Source organism: Mytilus californianus, unplaced genomic scaffold, assembly GCF_021869535.1.
Source record: "Mytilus californianus isolate M0D057914Y unplaced genomic scaffold, xbMytCali1.0.p SCAF_6, whole genome shotgun sequence".
In the NCBI taxonomy this organism is placed as follows: domain Eukaryota; kingdom Metazoa; phylum Mollusca; class Bivalvia; order Mytilida; family Mytilidae; genus Mytilus; species Mytilus californianus.
The window spans coordinates 116,499,871-116,522,738 of NW_026262712.1; the positions used below are offsets into that span (position 1 = coordinate 116,499,871).

Sequence of the window (22,868 nt, forward strand, 5' to 3'; positions counted from 1 at the left end):
ATTTTGTTATCAGTAAATTAAAATAAAACTAAATATTGTCTTTTATATGCATATGCACATCCACGGCTCTACAATCTGTCGATACCTGTATCTTGACATTGTACAAGGTCAGGTTATTCTCTTACTGCGTATGACGTCTTTACACTAAATCCATTGGATGTTGGATGTGTACTGATTGATATTTTGGTCTTAGATGCCTGATTTTTTTATAAGTTGTTATTAGCTTTGAACTAGCTGTCACTAACTGCGAGTACTCTTAGATCTGTACTTAGTGTCTTTTTGTTGTGGGGATGTATAAGTTCCCTGCCATGTCCGGTTTGTGTTTTTGTTAAATGTATTTCTGCTTTGTGTCGATCTGCTGAGTTAAGACCTTTTCAACTGATTTTTATAGTTTGTTCTTATGTTGTACTGTTACACCACTGTCCCAGGATAGGGGAGGGTTGGTGCATCAAACTAGTTTAACCTCAACACTACTGTATGTGCCTGTCGAAAATCAGGTGCCTGTAATTCAGTGGTTGTCGTTTGTTGCTGTATAACATGTTTGTTTTTCGTTCTTTGTTTTGAACAAAAGCAGGCCGTTAGTTTTCTCGTTGGAATTGTTTTACATTTGTCATTGCGGGACCTTTTATAGCTGACTATGCGGTATGGGTTTTGCCCATTGTTGAAGACCATACGATGACATATAGCTGTTAACTTCTATGTCATTTGGTCACTGTTGGAGAGTTGACTCATTGGCAAGCATACCACATCTTCTTTTTTTATATTATGACATATCTCTGTCACAGATGACAATTGATTTGTCAAAGCCATACAAATATCCTCTTTCCCATGTTCAAGACTATCGTCAAATGCAAATTATCTTTTCGTTTGTTCGACGCGTGTATCAAGTGAAATGGAAATGCTTATCCTTCCGAAGCACCTCAATCCCGATTTTGTTTTTTTTTTTTTTTTTGTTTGGGCTCTTGATAATGTAAAATTATATTTTTCAATTGTTTTTGGAATGATGATTGTCTTAATTTTTGCATATAAAATAATCTCAATGCATTGTGGATGCAATAAAACAAAAAGGGGAATTAAAAACATAAAGATATTTCATTCATTAAACTAAGAAGTTCATTTAAAAATAGGATTATTTTTTTGAGGCTAAGCTTTGATTCCCATGCTTGCGGTTTTTTTTTTGGTTTCTTCTCTCCCGTCTTATTTTTTGGTATACTGTCCTTGAATAGAGTAAACTGTTGTATTGGTAATTTTAAATGGTACAAGATCGTGTATGATTAAATAAGAAAAGTGAATAGTACATGTTGTAATAGGGAAAGGCGTATGATGTAATGGAAAGGTGTATGGTTAAGTAGGGAATTGAGCAAGTGGGAACTTAACACGGGTCAGTACTAAGTGTTTCGGTATTGCAATTATTAAAATAATACAAGTATTTATTAAATTTTCAGTTCCTATAATTAGTATTATGTGTACTTTATCTAAGGTTTAATCTCCGTCCGGCAAATTGAACTTAAATGATGTTCGCTATTCTCTTTAGGCCCATTGTGTTTATGATGTCATACGTTATATTGCTTTGCTTTAAGCGTTCCAAAGAGGTGTTCTCGATTAAACATGGTAAAGTATTTTTCTAGCAACGACTTGTTACAAGAAGATAAGGTCTGATTGGATGACAAGCTGTGTAAAAATTAAGGCACTGTATTGATAAATGATACGTACAAGTTGATTATCAAGTATCCGAAACCAAATGATTAAGACGATAAGTAATGCAAAATAAAGAATTTAATGACCTACAAAAACGATTTGATATTATGTAGTATTTGAGCATGTCACATAATATAAATAACAAGTATATGTATTCATAAGCTATACTCTGCATGTGTAATATTTAGGTTTTTTTTTCTAATATGTTTTCTTGTGCATTCCATATTCCTAAACATTCAGTGGACATTTTTAATAATGTACCTAATACAATCGTACTTTCCAGGACGGCCTAAAGTTGTGGTGCAAGGGAAAAGTGAAATTATAACAGATTCAGATGCTACATTCAAATGTTATTTCAGTGACTCGCATCCTCCCATAGAAAGTATCCTATGGCGGAAAGGTGCTGGAGCAAAATCAGAACAAACAGCTCTAGTAGATAGTGGCAAATATGTCATTCAGAAAGCTGTTTCGAGTACAACATTGCAAGTAAAATCAGTGACAATCAAAGACGCAGACATCTATACGTGTGTTGCTATCAATATATATTCTGAAGGGATTGGCTCTTTTAGCCTGTCTGTTGGAAGTAAGTATATAGTCGAAACAACAAAATGAAATGTCCAATTCTGCACTCTTTTCACATACATTTCCCATTTATGCAAATGAAATATAGCTCAATGCTAAAGCAGTTAAAGTAAATGTCGATTGAAATAAATTTAAGAATGTCATCTTTCAAACTTTTTTAAAAGAGTTTATTTTTATTTTTTATTCATTTTGTTTTCTTATATCTACTAGTATTCGAAAATAATTTAATTGATATCGTTAAGATATCTAAATGTCAGATAGTGATGCCCTACCTAGTGTTTTGTGCTTTTTTTATGAAGGTGAGATAGAATTCTGTATTGAAGGTTACAGAACATAAAACAAAAATGTATACATATGTTCATTAGATATGACAGAGGTCTAAATATAAAACAGACAAACATGTGAGTAAACATAGTTGGAATCACATGAACTCTAAACGAAGCAAAACTTTGTATTCCCATGCTTTCAAACTTCACATACATTAGTAAGTGACAAAGCTTAGTACATAACAACACTTATAACATTGGTAGAATAAATGTTTGGAATTAAAATATATGACAGTGTTTAACTCGATTATTTACAACTGGGTCTTAATCAGTAGTTATGAATTGTTAGCTTTTTAGAGTATCATCTACCTAGTATTTAATATTTGGGCATTAGCCACGATTTTTTACGTATTGACCTTTCATTAAATACCTGATCAATTGTGCAAATCCTACAATAGGAAACAGGCATTAAACAGTTCCGTCCTCTATTCCACGATTGTGACATCACTGAACGAGACTCATCACCAAATATGTACTTACCATGAACAACATGACGATCAAGCAAGTTCGGATAACCTTCCGGAGCACCTGATATCACTCCCAGTTTTTGATGGGGTTGATGCAGCTCACTCAGTCTTTAGTTTGATGTAAGTGATTGTGTTAAATTTCCGATTGTGACATTTTTCACGAATGTGACCTACCGAATTAGACTATTTACTAACATAAGCAACACGACGGTGCCACATGTGGAGCAGGATCTGCTTATCCTTCCGGAGCACTTGAGATCACCCCAGTTTTTGGTGGGGTTCGTGTTGCTTAGTCTTTAGTTTTCTATGTTGTGTCATCTGTCCTATTATTTGTCTTTTTGTCCTTTTATTTTTGGCCATGGCGTTGTCAGTTTGTTTTCAATCTATGAGTTTGACTGTCCCTCTGGTATCTTTCGTCCCTCTTTAAGACAGAGTTTGGATTCGCATATCGGGTAATGCAAGCATAGCAGGAGACGATTACCCTGTCGGCGTATCCGGTCCAGTTCATCCTAACGTTGATGCTATTTCTTCCGTTTTGTTTGTTGTTTTGAATTGTTACTTCTTAATCGATAAACGAGATTTGAAAATTGGTAAACAACTTTCGCCATAATTTATCGTTCATAATTTGTGTAAATTAGCTTTCTTAAAGTTTTTTTGTATATTGTCTTTAAACCAATATATCTGGTTATGTTGATACTTTTAATAAACCACATGTTGATCAAAAGGAGGCGAAAGATACCAAAGGGACATTCAAACTCATAAGTCGCAAATAAACTGACAACGTCAAGGCTAAAAAAGAAAAAGACAAACGGACAAACAACAGTTTACAAAACACAACATAGAAAACTATGATCAACTTTTGTTCTTGTGATTTTAATCAACTCTGTTTGGAGTATAGTGTTTTGTTCTGTTGTTTTCATAAATAGAGTTTTGGAAATATATCTAAAATGTTAGCCTATAATTAGATTCTGTTTATCCTAAATACAAGTGAATGTTTTTTATGTTAATATGATGGGCAAGCTTTGTTTTGTTTTAAGAGGTAGTGTCAATTTTTTCTTTTTGAAATTACTTATTTCAAACCGGGGCCATTTCTATAAGGTCTTTCAATCGTTACACATTAGCAAAGGTTAATATGTGTACTTGGAAGAATAAGCATATAAAAGACAATTTTGATCAAATTATGATGGTTTTAAGATTCAATTTCATATTGTTTGACAAGTTATTGGTATTAAAAAAAATATATGCAAGGCTGACATTGTGATCAGAAAGCTTAAAAAACTTTGTATTATTTTTATTACAAAAATTACTTCATTTAGTGAAAGCAATCCTTTGATGCACAATTTTACAAAAAGATAAACAATTTGTAATATTGTATCAGATTTGTCTTCTACAGTGTGTCAATAATATTTTGAATTTATTTATGACGTATGTTGTTAAGACTCTTTTATTTTCAAATTCAAGTAAGTTTGGTGCTGATCTTATAAATGAAACAACTGAAGGGGAAATAATCTATCCCTTATTTGGACTTGATTTGGAAAATATCATTTTCTACGGTTGTTTCAGTTAAATATTCATGAAGCAGATGTGAAAAACGATCTATTTAACATCGATAATAAAATAGCCTCATTTCTATTTTACAGGTCCTCCACTTGCTAACATAAACCGGGATTTTTATATAATCGAGACTGGGAATAATGTTAATATAAGTTGTGTTATAAAAAATGTACCAGAAAGATCTAAAGAATCCATGTTTTGGAAAAAAGGATCAAATTATATCAATGATTATTACCACAAATATAATCCGATTCTTACTAAGAAGAATGTTAAACTTGGTGATGCAGGAATCTATTCGTGCCATGTTCGAAATGATTATGGTTCAGCAAATGACTCCACAGAATTGAAAGTTCTCTGTAAGTACAAATTCGATTGACTTTTTACTCTTCACTATCATTAAATAATTGTATATACTTGAGCGATACTACTATCATTATGTATGTATGAAAAATGGTTCCAGTCATTATCATATTTATCTATTGGTTATGACAACAATATCTCATTGATAGGTATTTTTTCTTATGAACAGCACTCGCATAAATTCTTCATTTTAAGATACACACATTTCATCTGTCGATCATGTGTATACGATTTTTTGGAAATTTTATAGACAGACGTTAAACTGTTAAATAACCACTCCATCTCATTCAAGAAATTATAAATAGTCCAACACAAAATGCATAAATATGTTGTACAGTCAGTTAAACCGTGGAGCATGCAAAATGTAGCTATTACAAACCAAACTACTGTATAATTGGTGGGAATCTAATTTGAATCATATACTTTGACTTAAATAAGTTAAATGCAGATGTATTATTGTCCACTGTAAAAGTAATAAAACAAATATCATACACAATCTTTTATCGATCTTTGTATCCTTATGAAAATGCTCACTATTTCATTTGATCAATAAATGCGCATATAATATTTAAAAACAGGTCGAATTATTTTTCAAACAGAATAGCATGTTTTGTTGTAGAGTCATACATTTAAATCTATCAAACAAATTGGTTTCTGTTGTGTGCTTTTGGTATCTTGACAATTGTATATGAATGTCTGATTGCTTTTTTCTTAACACCATTTAAAGTGTCCATTCTACCATTCATACCTAATTCCTTAATCGGATAATCAAAACTTATAAGTCGAATAGAGAACAACAAAATCAAGCCAAAACCGAAAACGACGAAAAGACAAGAAACAGTCTACAAAACGCTACATATTAACATAAAGACTGAGCAACACGAAACCCACACTCAACCGTATTAAGATCAGGTGTTCCCGTAGGATAAGCACATCCTGCTCACAATTTGCATTCGTCGTATTGTTTATGATAAGTAGAACTTCGGTTAAGTCTCATTCGGTGATGTCACAATTAAGGAATGATACAATATTTAAAAGTCCTTGTTAAATCAAAACAAACATTGTGAAGACGTTCCTGATTTGGTAAAAGCTTTTAAGCATATTATCGGGCTCTGTGAGTGTATATGTATTTATTAATCGGTCATGATATATTTGTTTCATATTAATTTTTCGTTTATAATATGTCATGATTTTACTGAATCTTTTAATTATTTACAGCTGCTTCAATTAAAGGACAGTCTCATGAAGTAACTGCAAATGCCTCGTATACCATACGTTGTGATGTGTCTGGTGGAGATCGAGTAATTTGGCGAAAGAATGATAAAAAACTGAAGTTAGACAATCATCAAATATATGCCGGGGGGAATGTAAATGATCCATCACTCGAAATTAAAAAAATCAGTCATTTAGACCGGGGAAATTTCACATGTGAAACATCTTACAGAAGTGTGACCGCGAAAAGTACAACAATACAGCTTTACGTCAAAGGTAGTTATATAATAAGCATTCTAATATCATGATTTGGTGTAAATACAAACTATGTCAAAACATGATTAAAAATAAGGCGGAACATGCCAAAGGAACATTCAAAACTAATATTTCGAAGTGGAACAGACAGTGCCATTTAATCTAGTATTTTGCACACTTAGCACGCATGCCGTTGCAAAAATTATAAAAAATATTATCGTTAATAATATTTATTCCATGTATGCTAGCTGCACAAAGATTAGTTGTTCAATATATTTCCCCTCAACATTCGGCTTGAATTAGAATTTCGTATCTTTTTAAAAGATGTTCATATATAAGTCGGTGAAGATTGAAAAGAATGTTTGTGTATTTATCAACATTAGTAGCGCCCAAAAATCAATTTTGCAGAAAACACTTAAATTTCTTAATTTTTCAGTATACAACGTCATTACTGAAGGTGTAGTAGTTACCATTGTTATTGCTTAACGTAATACAAATCGAAAATCATCAAGCAATCATGTTCTTTAACAGAAACACAGCTTTACGTTTTGAAATAATATAAATCTAATACACATGTTGAAGAGCGGATCAACCCAAACAAAGAAATCTACAAATGAATTCGAAGTAAAAGAGCAAAACATTCTGTAAATGACATGTGTATAGTCATACAACGTTCAATACAAACTAAACCCCCCAAAAAAGAATGAAACTATATATAAAATATTATACAATAATATTGACAGATAAATTGTTTCAATGTTCGCGCGATTCCATCAGTTTTACCTTGATTTGTATCTTCTAAATGAATTTATAAGATTTCAACATTGGTAAACTGCTATTGCCTTTAATTTGATTCAACTAGATAACTTTAAGTTTCTCAATGTTACTGTCGGAGTTTAGACACATCGCATCGCACTTCAAAAGCAGGTTGAGGAATTCCTGTACGATTGTTAGATACTGACATGTTCTCAGACATTCGTTATCAGACAATTTAGTTCAAGGTGGAAGGGTTTGGATTTCACCTTGCTACATAAGACAATTTCCAGTCATTTTATCTTTTTCTTATGTAATTGTTAATAAATTTTTATGATTTTACCCAACAATAAGGTGTTTATGATTTTTTCATCATCAATTAATATGAATAGGAAAATTATTGAACATATGTTGTTTTTTTTTACATTTTTTAACTTGACCGGATCTTTGTTGTTGAAGATAACTTATTTCGCACTTTAATCGCTTTAGTTCGATCTTATCTCTTATTTATGAATGGAAGAAGAAATGTTGTAGAACTTTTTTCAAGAAATATATTTTACTGAGAAATTATTCAAACTTGTTTACCCGGGATGAGGCCGCTTCAGGAATTTGATTTCAAAAATCAAATAAACCGAGTTTCACCTTGGTACATATTTTGTTTTTGTCACGCAGTTTTTCAATAGTGTTTGACCAGGTTTATTACTCTCATGAAAATGAGTTCAAAATCAATATAATTAAACTTGTGTATAATTGAGGCGAAAGATATCAAAGTCATATGCAAACTCATCAGTCGAAAACAAACTGACAAAACCATGGCACAAAACAACAAAAAAGATCAAAAAGAAAACAACACTTTTCAAAGCACACCATAGAAAACTGAAGACTGAGCAACACAAACAACACCAAAACTGAGGACGATTTCCGATGCAATGATTACAATGTGTTCAAGTTATTTTGTTAGACATATACAAGATTTTTAATGAAGAATCCGTTGAAGAATCCGTCGCAGACAAATATAAAAAAAAATCAAAAAGGGACACAAATTAGGATTGGTTTGCATTTTGATCGGAGTATAAAACTTTTCTTAAAGGTTACCATATCAAAAACATGATTAAACCGTTAAGAACCGTCATTATAAATATTTGACATTATTATTATTATTACTATTCGTCCTGCCTGGCGTAATCAGTATCATAATCAGTATGCTAAATTTTTTTTTTTTTTTTTTTTTAGATATTCCACTTGTTTTTTTGTCTAATCAAATAAAGAAGGTTATTAAAGGCAGTGATACAATGCTAGATTGTTCTTATGATTCATACCCAGAACCAACGAAGGTTTATTGGAAGAAGGATGACAACATCATTCAATCATCAGACACCTTCAGAACGAAATATAATGGCAGTTCAGTGGAAATACCTGTGCTAGTCATATATGGTACAACACAAAGTGATTCTGGAAATTATATCTGTGTTGTGGAAAATTCTGTCGGTACTGGACACAGCAAAACACTTCAACTTATAATTAGAGGTATATGCATTATATATTGTCGTATTGAAAATAATTCCAACAAAGGTTCAGTTAGCATTGCTCGTTAATGTTAACTTGTGCTCAATAATAATCCATCAGTAGCTCTTGATGATCAATTTTTGTTTTTACCAAAGAGATTAATAGCTACTGACAACTCAGATTATAAGCTTATCTGAATTTGATTCAAAAAGGATTTAACGTCTGAAAATTGCCTTACAGGATGAACATGACTGACATTTTCTTGTTCCATCAAATAAGATAATTGTCAAAAATATCTTTGTTGATGAAAAGAGGATAGATTGTGCGTAATGAAAATATCAGGTATGACAGAATTTACCTTGCAATGGAAGGAAATATCCGTTGTCATATGTGCTGTAGACATCGTTCAGACATAAGCAGACATCAGTCATGTACATAAGACACAGTTGCAATATTGTGTGTTTAACAATAAGTTTCAAAGATATCGAAATCAAACACACTGAAATTGTTCGTTAAAATTGATTAACCCTCATTTTTCTGAAAAGTATTCAATCTGAACGAAAAATTTTAGTCTTTATTCTTTTGGCATTTGAGTAATTTTACTATTATATTATTTGTTTGTGCGTTTTTCTGTGATGAATGTTCTTGCGTGTCTTTGTGTTGTATTTCTTTCACGTAGTGTTGTCATTTTAGCGTTTTAATTTTTTTTAACATTGTCATAAAGCGGGAGGTTTGGCATGCCATTAAACCAGGTTCAACCCATCATTTTTTCTTAAAATGTCCTGTACCAAGTCAGGAATATGGCAGTTGTTATCAAATAGTTCGTTTCTATGTATGTTGGCTTTAATATGCATAAAATAGTTGCCACTAGACATTAAGCAAAAATCAATCATTAAATCATTTTTTCAACTGCAATATAATGCTTTTTTTTCTATAAGTTATATAACTAATTATTGTTTATTCAGAACCAGAAAAGAATGTATCAACAGCAGGAGCGATAGTTGGTGGTGTATTCGCAACTTTAATTGCTATATTGGTTCTAATTGGTTTGGTTGTCTTGTTTCGGAGGTATGTTATTTCTATTATTAACTGTATTTTATTGATAATCCTATATATTATCGTTTTTTGTTTTAAATACTAACCGCTATGTGTTACATGTTACAGTCATGATGTAGTGTGAAACATATATGTACATCTCACAGGGCCTATTTTTAATTTGAAATCTAGAATATTTCCATGAGTATATATAATAGAATAGAGAATGAAAACGGAGAAAGTGTCTCCAAGAGACAACATCCTAATCAAAAAGCGGAAAAAAAACCCAAGGCCAACAACGCATCGAGAAAATCCTGCACCCAGAGGTGGGACTCTAAAACAATACTATATAAAAGTTTACATTTTTTTATTTTTTGGTGCAATATAATAATGTTGATTGTTTGAAATAATCTTGCAAAACTGTTTTTCAACGAAATTTCAACGTGATATTGATGGTTAAAAGAGGTATATGATAGAAATATTTTCCAATGAGCAAAAACACTATTAAATACAACTTATCCTGCTGGTCTCATTATCGAGTTTTAGTAACCCTGACTCTGATCTTACTGAGTGATCAAGTTTAAGCATGACGATATTTTAGTGATTTGATCTTAATAGCCAGAATATACTCCTTGTGTAGTTTAGTATAAGCGAAAAAAAGTAGAGGCGAAAGATAGAAAATGGACATTCAAACGCATTGGTCGAAAACAAACTAACAATGTCATGGCTAAAACGTAAAATGATCAAAAGACAACCAACACTTTACAAAACATAACATAGAAAACCAAAGACTGCTCAACACGAACTCCCACAAAAACCCTGGATGACTCCAGGTGCTCCGGAAGGGTAAGCAAATTCTGATACACATGTCAGACACGTTGTGTTGCTCATGTAAGTACAAACCCGGTGGTGAGTCTAATTCGGTAGGTCACATTCGGGGAAAAAGGACAGGATTGTAGTGACGACAATTGGAATATTTCCGTCGTCATCTATGAAACAGATATACAATAGCGGTCAACGTACTTGTGATGGCGTCTGTAAAATTTTGATTTCAACTTCAGCACTTAGAACTTTCTTCTTGCAAGAATTTGATCACCACTCAGGAAGATCAGAGTCAGTAAAAAGCAAGCGTAAATGAAACTTGCAGGATAATTTGTATTTATTAGTGTTTTAGCTCATTGGAACATATCTATCTCATTTTCTTTTACAAACCATCAATAAGACACACTGTCTTTAAAAAACGATTTTGCAGGAGGGGCTGATGATTTATTTTGAGCATTGACGATACATATATATTTATAAATTGCATGCATTTCAGTCTTTATTTCATTTTAAAAAACATACATTTAAAATCAACAATCAATGCTGTTATTGCAGCAAAAAATATAAAAAAGTAAACTATTATAAATTAATTTAAAAAAAGTTGTTTATAAATCAAGTCGTTTTCAATTATGTTCAATGTTTTAGATTCCTCATTTTGTTCCAATAAGTTAAATATATTATCAATGAATGGATTTTTTTTTCTACAGACGTTCCAACAATGTGAACAACGGAAAACCGTTACGACAAGAAACAATAAGTAATGCAGAAAATGTTGAATTGTTCACCGACGGTGAGTTTATTCTTTCTACAAATTTCAGGTACTGGTTTAATGTAAGAAAAAAAAAGATGATGCCATTAAAGATACTACATTATTAGAAGATCTACTTCAAAACTGAATCCTTTAAGTAACGAAGATGAATTCAAACCATGATCTATCACAAATCTGACGATTACCATTTTCCCAAATGTTATTTTCCCATTTCTTATTTTTAACATGCACTTCAGATCAAAAGAAATGTTTTTGCAACCTTAGTCCTTCGGACACAGGATTAGTAGATATGATATTAAACCATTAAGTTATATTTCCTATCGTATTTTTTTGGGGGTTCGCCTGGCGGCATTGCAGAGGACGCTTTCCCTGGCAACGTACAGCTTTCTTTCTTATGCTGTAAATGCTATGTCCTGAGGTAAATATCATACTTAATTATTGCAAATGGTTCTTATGAATGTTGACAATAGGAAATAAATTAATAGTGCTACTCTATCTGTTTTCGCCAATCTCCGTTATGGCAAATGGTATTTCCCTAATGTCTATATTTTGTCTATGAGGCAATAAGGGGGTTAAAATAGGAGATTATGAAAAAAATTGTTACAAAATAATATGAAATGTTGTAAAAACTATATCTGACTGACATTAAAGTGACAATTATTCTGCTTTGGAGTTATATGATAGTATTTATTCTTATAATAGTATAAATGCACAGAAATTGTCCTGTATTTCCATCTTTTCTACATAAAGATGGTCCTTATATTTATTTTAGTACGACATAATCTTAAAAGTAAACAAATTGAATAACCTTATTTATAAAAACTAAAATTTTAAGGCGAGACTAGAACAGCATCAAACTGTATCAAAAACAAATTACCAAGGACTCCATCACAAATAAGAACACACTGACCTTCATTGGTTATCATAGGTACATTGTCAGCATCTTTGCGCATGTTCATTGACTTTTCATATGGTAATATTTTGGCGAAATTTTCTAATTGTATCTGATTTTGAATTTTTTCTTTGTCATTGTTTATTTATGTATTGTACCTAGTGTAATTCCGTTGATTTTAAATCCTATTAAATCAATCAATATAAACTTAGACTGAGGAATGCCAACTCAACACTAGATATTTTGTACAAAATCAAGACAAGACTATTCGAGTCCATCGCAGCTCATTATAATAAAAAAAATTGACTCTCATTTAAATCGCTGTAAATATTTTATATTCGAGCTTGGTCTTTCAATTTGTATGTAATAAACCAAATATGTTTTACATGTTAAACTATGGTATATGCAAATGAATATGTTCAGATATATGGAACTAAAATGTATTTATCGCAGGAATTAACATTTTTTTTCTATGGGCAATTGATTTGTAAAGTCGGCCGACAAACTCACACAAACTGACTAATTTTCAGAGCGCATTTATGAACCTATTGTGAGTAAGCAACCCCGTTTACATAAAAACTATCCTGAGACAAAATGTGTTTAAGCATACTAATTTTCAACCTAAACATTCGGTATCTTTTGTTCTTCATTTTTATCTTTCTTGAGACTTAGGATTTCCATTCATGTGTATCGCGCATGAATATATCACGTCAAAATCGACATAGAATGTAAACAGGTTACGAAATTAGTTTCGGCAACATGGTCTATCAAAGTGTTTACCAATGGAATTCTAACGGACGAATCACGTTCAAGTATTTGTAAGTGTTCCAAGTAATACGGGTTTTGAAAAATCTACTTTCGTTTTTTATGGAATTAAAAACTGGAATGCTTTCCCAGATCAGGTAGAATGTCTGTTTGTATTGTTCACACATTGTTGTCAATATAATGAAATTTTATGCGACTGTCATACAAGTAAGAGGTTAAGCTAGCTATAAAACCAGGTTCAATCCACCATTTTCTACATCAGAAAATGCCTGTACCAAGTCAGGAATATGACAGTTGTTATTCATTCGTTTGATGTGTTTGAGCTTTTGATTTTGCAATTTGATAAGGAACTTTCCGTTTTGAATTTTCCTCGGAGTTCGGTATTTTTGTTATTTTACTTTTTAATGTCAATTCGAAATCAAAATTTAAATTTTAAGTAAGAAGAAAAAAGCTAACGTGTAATATGAGGTCAAAGTCAGATGCAGATTTTAAATTTTATTAGATTATTTTTCCATATGAAAGTTTTGAGCTGTGATTCATATATACTATTTTTTGTTATATAACTGAATGATAAATGATTTATTTTACTATATACAATATAAGGACTCCAATGGATATAAGCTTTTTTGATTCCATGAGTCATCCTTGGATAAAGGCATTATGTATACCAATATATAATAGCTATAATCACATCCAGTTCTATATATTCAGTTTTTATTTCGCTATATTTCCAAATCTAATTTGCATATATTGCCTTTACCTGAAAAAAAAAATATTGGTATGCAAATCATACGAGAAATATACAGTTTTTACTTGTGCAGACAAAAAAAAATGTTGAAAAATAATGTCTTACAATAATGAAACGCGTTATGTAAACTACAGACACGATAACCCATTTGTAGGGCGTGGTAACAGGGACAATGGATTGTATTTAAATGTTGCCAGAGTGTCTACTTCTCCTGCAGAGAACATAAAGCCATCCACAGTTCAAATATTAACAGGAGATAATGAATATTATAACTTATCAGATGTACCAAGTTCGTGTATCAGGGTGGAAGGCTTAAAACAGTATATTGAGAAAAGACAAAGAAACGAGGAACTTAAAAATGAATATAAGGTAATTAGCATCAATACTTTTCAAATTCGATCTTTATCAGGCCTTTTTAACTTTGTGATTCGAGCGTCACTAATGAGTCTTTTGTAGACGAAAAGCTCGTCTAGCGTACAGAAATTTAAGCCTGGTATCTATGATGAGTTTATTTAGCATGACAGTTAACTCCATGATGATAACTACTAATATAACATGACGATTACACAAACATATATCGATAAATGTATCAAGACCCATTGGTTCCGTTGGTTGATATAGTCTGACGTTTGATTTTTTGTAGGTTTAATACACTTCCCCCTTTTCGAATTTATCGTGGGGTTCGGTATTTTTGTTAATACTTTTGTATAGGTATAGCCATTCTTCCTACTCACTGCCTTTGATTCGACCGCCATTGATGAGTCTTATATAGACGAAAAGCGCATCTTATATACCGAAAAAATTGTAGGCCTGGTACCTTTAAACTTTTTTACTTATATATGTAGTGAACAATTGTTATACAATCAAATGAATAACAAATGCAATACAATATACAGGACTAAACAGAATATATAGAACCATTATAATTAACGTCTTTTGTTGGAGTTGATGACACAGGTTTATCAATATTTAGTAAATGTTTTCCTCCAACAATTAGTGATAAAATTATTCTACAAAAATTCTGTAAAAAAGTTAATTACACTATATTTCCTTGTTTTTAAAACACAAATATATTTTTTCGTAGTGGTAAACTAAGTGGTATCGTAATACCCATGCCAATTGGTCATTAGGTTGAGTTTCCTTTTTGATTATAAATTAAATAGACAATGCTTATATTTTCTCTTCTTTATTTCATAAGAGCATACCAAATGTAGCGGTACATCCGACAACGCATGCCCAAACAAAGGAAAATATGCCAAAGAACAGATTTAAAACAACATTTCCATGTATGTAAAATTATTTTAGTAAGGTAAAGTGGGGTCGACACAGTTTTACTTTACATCTTTACATATTTATTTAAAGATTCGCATGATTTATTTGAAAAATCTGGAAATGGAATATAAGCTACCTTGCTCGAGAGCAAATAGGGATCAGAATTGAATACTGAATACTTTTGTTAATGTCAGGGATTTTTGTTTTACAATTTTTAATGTATTTAAATGTTTTCCGCCAAAAAAAACAGCCGAAATGGTTTGATATCGAGAATTAATATAATCGTGCATAACATGATCACTGTTTACTTCTTTTCCGTTCCAGCGGACAACAATTGTCCGAGTGAATATCTACCTGTAGCCTGTTTCTGTTTATGAATGTTTTATTAGCTATGTCAAAATTTAATACACTCAAGTAAATCGAACTTTCGGACTCTTGTCTATACTACATCATAGAAGAAAAATATTGTTGTGAAAAAAGATATTGCATAAAGAATGACTTATTCATGTTAAAAATGCACATTGTAGATGATCACACTCGAGTCATACTGAACTCCAATGGAGGATCTGATTATATTAATGCCAACTACGTCGATGTAAGTAGCGTTCGACACTTGAAGGGGAAATTAAATGTATCCTTTACTTTTGTAAAAAGAATGAAGCTTTAGTTAGACTCTTTTTAAAAGGGAAATTACATGTATCCTTTACTTTTGTTACAATAATGAAGCTTTAGTTGGACTCTTTTCAAAGGGGCAATTAAATGTATCCTTTACTTTTGTAATAAGTATTAAGCTTAAGGTTAGACTCTTTTTGAAAGGTAAATTAAATGTATCCTTTACTTTTGTAACAAGTATTAAGCTTTAGGTTAGACTCTTTTTAAAAGAGTAATTATATATATCCTTTTCTTTTGTTACAAGTATAACACTTTAGATTAGACTCTTTTTGAAAGTGAAATTAAATTTATCTATTTCTTTTCTTACAAGAATGACACCTTAGTTTAGACTCTTTTTGAAAGGGAAATTAAATTTATCCATTTCTTTTGTTACAAGTATGACACTTTAGGTTAGACTCTTTTTGAAAGTGAAATTAAATGTATCCTCTACTTTTGTAACAAGTATTAAGCTTTAGGTAAGACTCTTTTTAAAAGAGTAATTAAATATATCCATTTCTTTTGTTACAAGTATAACACTTTAGGTTAGACTCTTTTTGAAAGTGAAATTAAATATATCCTTTACTTTGGAACAAGTATTAAGCTTTAGGTTAGACTCTTTTTGAAAGGGAAATTAAATGTATCCTTTACTTTGGAACAAGTATTAAGCTTTAGGTTATTCGTTTCCTTTCTTACAAGTATGACACCTTAGGTTAGACTCTTTTTAAAAGAGTAATTAAATATATCCATTTATTTTCGTTACAAGTATGATACTTTAGATTAGACTCTTTTTAAAAGATTAATAAAATGTATCCTTTACTTTTGTAACAAATGTGAAGCTTTAATAGTATGATTTTTAAGTTAAAAAAAAACAGGGTCTTGTTAATATAATATTCCTTTTTAAAGAAAAATCGGTCGATCGTTTTTTTTCCTTTACCTGTTTCACAGTATTTTCGATTTTCGATTGATAATTAGAAAAACATAAAAATGAATTTGATTAATTACTACTATATAAAAATATGTTTGACTTTCTTTCAGGGTTTTGAAAAGGAAAAATGCTATATTGCGTGTCAAGGTAAACAATGTTGATAAATTCAAATTCAAGAAAGATGATATATATTCACAATTCCAATAATACTTGATTATGAAACAAACAAATACAACAACTCATCTACGTCTGAGTGGTACACAGTTAAATTCATATTGAATAACAAAAAGTAAAACAACTAAAATACCGAACTCCAAGGAAAATTTTAAACGGATAGTCCCTTTTCAAATGGCAAAATCAAAAGCTCAAACACATCAAACGAATGGAAAACAACTGTCATATTCCTGTCATGGTACATGCATTTCCTTATGTTGAAATGGTGGATTGAACAAAAGATAGAAATATGGTCACAACAGGTCTTCTTCCGACCGGCAGTAAAACCCTTGTCAAAATTCGGCGTCCGCTCGGATGTGTGGGATGTACACGTATGCAGCCATGTCCGGTCAGAATTGGGACATTAAATCCAATGCCTCGAATAGAGAGAGTGCCGTGCTCTCTGTACGTTAAACTGTACTCTTTAAGGGGTCAGTATGTGGCATGTTGCAAGGCAAAGTTTATCTTCATATCTATCAAATTTATCCTCATTTAACCGATAATTGTCCGTCTAAATGTTTAGAAGAAATCAAACAATTTTACTTAGTTATAACGTCTCCCCTTGTACAAACAAATACACATCACATTGATTAAAACAATTTCAAATATATACAAGCCATTCACACAGAACAACGAGAGACAATTATTTACAGATAAAAAAGAAATAACTCAAAAGAATTAGAACCATTTAAGGGGAAAAAGACAAAACAATTATCTGCATGTTTATTAAAAAAACTTTATGACGTCTATCTTAGATTTCACTGTAGGGGTTGGCACACAAACGGATACTGCTTACTACAGCTAGAATCACAAATCGTTTATCTTGACCAAAACAATTATTCAAACATCATAATCTAAGTAATCAAAACAATTGTCTCAGACCTATCGGCTGACGCGATAGGACATCATTATGATTTCTTTTGATTTTCAGGTCCAATCAAAACTACAGTGGCAGATCACTGGAAAATGATATGGCAGGAAAATATTTATCAAATTGTAATGTTGACAAACTTGGTGGAAGGTATTAAGGTAAAAAAAACTAATGTAAACAAATAAACAAGCTGAAAAAATAATACACAATCATTACATGATAGACGAAAGTTACAAAAGAATTTTCAAACCCATAAGTCGAAAACAAACTGACAATGCTATGGCATAAAAAACGATCGAAAGACAAACAACAGTATACATTACGCGACTTAGAAACCTGAACACTGAGCAACGCGAACCCCACTAAAAACCAGGTAGGGGGACTGCTCATGTGAATTGAAATGAGATCCTGCACCACATGTGGCACCCGTTGCGTTCCTTATATGTGTACAGACCCGGTGATAAGTTGTATTCGGAAGCACACGATCGAGAAAGAGGACAGGATCGTGACTACGATAATTGGATCATATCCGTCGTCACATATATCACAAATATTCCATAACGGTCAAACAACTCGTGACGGAGTCCGTTAACCTTTCTAAGCGATAATTCAAACATCACCATTTGAAACTTAATAGCTTAATTTGGTTTAATAGTTCCCTCGTAAGTAGCAACCCTCTATCATGGAAATCACGATCGCTATAAAATCTCTGGAATATTATGTCAACTAGGAGATATATAATCCGTAGGCAGGCGCTGCTGGAATGTTGCTACACAGAAATGGAAATTCACAATTAAGAAGTTGTGAATCAACACTTGTGTCTCTCTCGACACTCAATGTCAACTTCTATATGTAAGTCAAAATATGAGGCAGAACTATCTCAACTTAATTGGTAAGGTTAGCTTGAAAAAAAAAATTACTTTCCAATGCTTTATAGATATGAAATAAAACGGTATTTTCAAAAGACAATTACTGGCATATATCCATCATGTCCAATTTGTATATGATGAATGTTACATTTTACTAAAAGAAAATACATCTGTTAATTTCTTCATGAATAGAATAAGTGTGAACAATACTGGCCTAGTGGTGGTAAACAAATGGTACATGGAAATTTGAGTCTCCGTCTAAATGATGAAAAAGAAAGAACAGCATATGTCACAAGAGAAATAACAATTGAAGACAAAAAGGTACTTTATAGTACATTATTTATTGGACGTCAATTAACAATAAAATGTTGCAGATGGTTAGACTTTCTTGGTCAATTCCTCCTGCTGTTTTTATGTTTGTTGTAAGCTTTCCAGAGTACGTTAGAAACTTGTCTACATAATTGATGTACTGAACCCAAAAGCAAATGCAGAAAATGACCAAGTTCCAACAGAGAGTTTGATTATTATAGGTTTCATAACGAGTGAGAATGGAACATCGCTTGATATCAACTCGAGTTATTTAATTTCAATATAATAATAAACGAGCCTTCGGCGAGTTTATTATTACTATTTAAATTAAAAAACGAGAGTTGATATCAGGCGATATCCCATTCTCACAAGTTGTTTAACCTATTTCTCTTATGGTCAACACTCTCATTGTGTTTTATTAAAAATTCCACGAATCGTTGATCTAGTCTTTTGCACATTCCAGTATGACGTCATATGTCCTTTTTCGGTGTCAAACTTTAACATCAGACATTTTAAGACTTTTTGTACGCTTCAGAATGTAATAGAATTTGACAAAAAGAAGATTGTCCGGTGAAAAATATGAGTGTTTTGTATATTATTGAAGAAATCACATATGTCCGTTGCCTTTGAAATTCATCAATGACCTAACGAATAGCCAATGGAAATGCTGTAATATCGTCTTATGATGCTGGATAACCCAATCAGATTAACGCAGATTTTTGTATCACTTTTTCGTATCACGCTCCGTGCAGTGTGATACGATAACTATCTATTCATGCAAGAAATAGATAACAGGCCACGACCATTAAAGAAAAGCATGTATCTAGTCTATGTCCTTATTTAAAATCAAAATGTTCTATTTATAAACATCTTGTGGATGATTTTCAATTACAGTTCTTTTGACAAAAAGCTTATCTCTACAATGTGTTAAACTAAGTATAGACTTCATTCACACAAGCTGAATATTGAATACGGTAGATTCATTCAAAGAGCAAGAAGTGAAATATCTATGTATATGTATTCTATGTAATTATGGTGTTAATGGATAGTAATTTCGTTTTTGTTTTAAAAGGTCCAGAAAATGACAACATAAGAAAATTGTAAATTAAAAAGTTAACAAATGCATCTGTTTTAAATACTTAAGTTAATTTCAACCCAAAATCTTAAGAAATTGTCCAATAATCAAAAAACAAAATCATGACAATCCATCGTATTATTTATACTTTGTAGTCTTGCCTCTTATTTTTTTCAAAATGTTATGTTATGCAGTACATGTATGTATTTCTAAAATAGCTATAAGTTGTAATACTTTTGGTTTGAAATAAACTGTTCTAAAACATTATCAATATGAAAAAATAAGGAGATGTGGCATGATTGCCATTAGAACAACTATCCACCAAAGTTCAAATGAAGTGAATAAATGAAAATCATACGACCTTCAACAATGACAAATATAAAAGAAACATTTTGAAAAATAAGAAAAAATTATATCTGACATACTAAAGTCTTATGAACATTTGAAAGAAGCTATTTAAAGATAAATATAATTAGATTTGCTTGTATGCCTGGTGGAACAAATCAGCATTGTCCTGTTATTACTGTTAATGTGAGCGTTAGCTAATCAAATTATATTTTTCTCTTCCTCCTGAATATGAGTGAGATATGTGATACTGGACGTAAAGTAAAAAAAAACATTATAAAGAGAAGGCCTAGAGATGTCGTATAATTGCAAATGCGATAAGTATCAACCAGAGTTTAAATGACGTGGATATGCAAATAAAGGTCGCCCTACAACCTTCAGAAACGACAAAAAAAACCAAACCGTATAGTAAGATATAAAAGGCGCCGACATGAAAATGTGAAACAATACAAACGAGGAAACAGCAGCCTATAGCTAATATCAAGACTCAATTACCCGATTTTCTGTAGGAAGAACGATAAATTTCATTCCATTTCTTTAAATTTTAATCCTAAAGCAAGGTTTTAGCATGATCTATATGATCTATATACGTATGTCGCCTGTATATTTTTCTCCACTGGGAAACAAGAAATTCGTTGTTACCTTCACAAAACCAACAGAAATATAAATACTAGCCATCAAACAGATAATGGACTAATATAAAACATACACTGAACTCAATATGACAAAATTATGTCTTTATTTTACAGTAAATAATGTATAATAAGTTTAGATATTGCCACTGGAAATACGGTTATAGGGAAAGATGCATAAATTGAGCCGAGCAACAGGCCAACTATTCCAATCAAAATGTTGTTGCAATAAGTCTATAATGTAAACGTCTCTATTTTGAAAGCAGGAGCCTAAATATGAATATATCCTGCACAGCCAAACTGACGCCTCTCTTGTTGCTGCTGCATAGGAGGAGTCTATGTGACCATACACCTCAACCATGCCAACCCTTGGTGATTCAAAGACTTGAATTTGGGCAAAGGTTGTTACTTCCGCAAGCATTTTTTTATTATTCAGGAAGTTTGTTATGTTTAGGCAATATAGTGTTGTTATGTTGTCAAAAATTTTCCTTGTTTTGGCTACCCGCAATTCTAGCTTAAAATGGACAGTATAAAAAGTACATGTATTTCAAACATGTTTTATATCAATACGTAACGTTTAATACAATTTATTTCCATTCTCCAGACTAACAAAAAGCGTAAGGTGACGCAATACCATTTCACAGCTTGGCCAGATCATGGAACTCCAGATCCATTGTATCTTGTACTGTTTCACAGACATGTGATGTCTGATACGAAAGCTGGACATTCAGGACCTTTGTTGGTGCATTGCAGGTAAAATTGTCAAAACTTTTTTCAGTAATTTGATACTAGTATATATCAATAAGTGTTTACATAATTACCTTCAAAATATGTATGAATATAGGGTAAAGTAATTAAGACAGCTACCCTGTCACGAAATAGAATTTCCTTCATAATATAAGTTCCTAATGGAATAAATATTACAGTATATGTTCCTAACGGAATACATGGTATAGAATATTTGTTCAATTAGGAACAGATATTATGACATTGTTTATAACAAAGTTTCCAGTGGAACTTCTGTTAGGTGGAACAAATATACGTTGACAACCCAACAACACAAAACACAAAAAAGATCATGAGGTTAACATCATTATACACTAATTTACTGGCTATAAGTATATTGTACCTCGAGAAATAAACTGTTTCACGATGAGACATTATAGCTATTGTTCGAATAGCCAATAAAGAAGTGTTTGATTATACAAATGAAGCGGGTACAAAATGAAGAAAACGTTCTTGAAAAGCTAGCTGTCAACAGTTGAAGACGCCTAAATACTAATATGCGTGTCTCCTTTCATTCTTATGGTTTGTTTTGTTGATTTTTTTTCAGCGCTGGTATTGGAAGAACTGGGACATATATTGCCCTTGATGCTCTGTTTGAGGAAGGTCGTACTACAGAATTTCTTGACATTTTCAAATTTCTGAAGAAAATGAGATACAGCCGGATGAATATGATTCAAACTCCGGTAAAAACTGATAAAATTTAAAAGAAGTAGATCATAATTTCGTTAACATCAAATGTCATGCAAGGCAATATAAAGTTTGGTTTACAAGAAGGGGGTGTGCATAGTCAACCAGGGAAAACGCGTGTCCTTGATAGCCAGGTTTTAATCCTAAGTTCATTCAAACTTTCATTGTATTATTATTCTTGTAAACAATGATCGAATGATAAAATATTTATTTCTTTCCACTGTTAGATTCTGACTAATTTTAAATAGAAACTTGTTACTTATCATGAGTTGTTAGTTTAAATATAGAATCATATAGAATATATTTCGTTGTAGATAATTTTTCTGATCTAAAACAATAATAATGACTTTTCGAACAATATGTTTAAAAGCATTCAAAATCTTTCAAAAATAATTTACTCTATAGAGGTTTGGAATGGCTATATTTACATACACTCTCCACAAAAACCACGGCAACGCTGTGCGTTCTATTTCCTGGGATTATATTGCA

General features: G+C 31.6%; 1 protein-coding gene across 1 annotated transcript in view; it reads left to right on the forward strand.

Annotated features, from left to right (window-relative positions):
- Positions 1-8,444: 8,444 nt before the first annotated feature.
- The window catches only part of LOC127706014 (receptor-type tyrosine-protein phosphatase alpha-like), a 29,325-nt gene continuing 14,901 nt past the window's right edge, over positions 8,445-22,868 (forward strand). Inside the window, exons 1-11 of the mRNA XM_052210408.1 lie at positions 8,445-8,734; positions 9,679-9,781; positions 11,278-11,360; positions 13,899-14,113; positions 14,943-15,030; positions 15,544-15,611; positions 16,703-16,739; positions 17,737-17,834; positions 18,738-18,866; positions 21,511-21,659; positions 22,240-22,375. Of these exons, the coding sequence (XP_052066368.1) occupies positions 8,500-8,734; positions 9,679-9,781; positions 11,278-11,360; positions 13,899-14,113; positions 14,943-15,030; positions 15,544-15,611; positions 16,703-16,739; positions 17,737-17,834; positions 18,738-18,866; positions 21,511-21,659; positions 22,240-22,375 (1,341 nt within the window). The 5' untranslated portion in view covers positions 8,445-8,499. The remainder of the gene's footprint in view (positions 8,735-9,678; positions 9,782-11,277; positions 11,361-13,898; positions 14,114-14,942; positions 15,031-15,543; positions 15,612-16,702; positions 16,740-17,736; positions 17,835-18,737; positions 18,867-21,510; positions 21,660-22,239; positions 22,376-22,868) is intronic.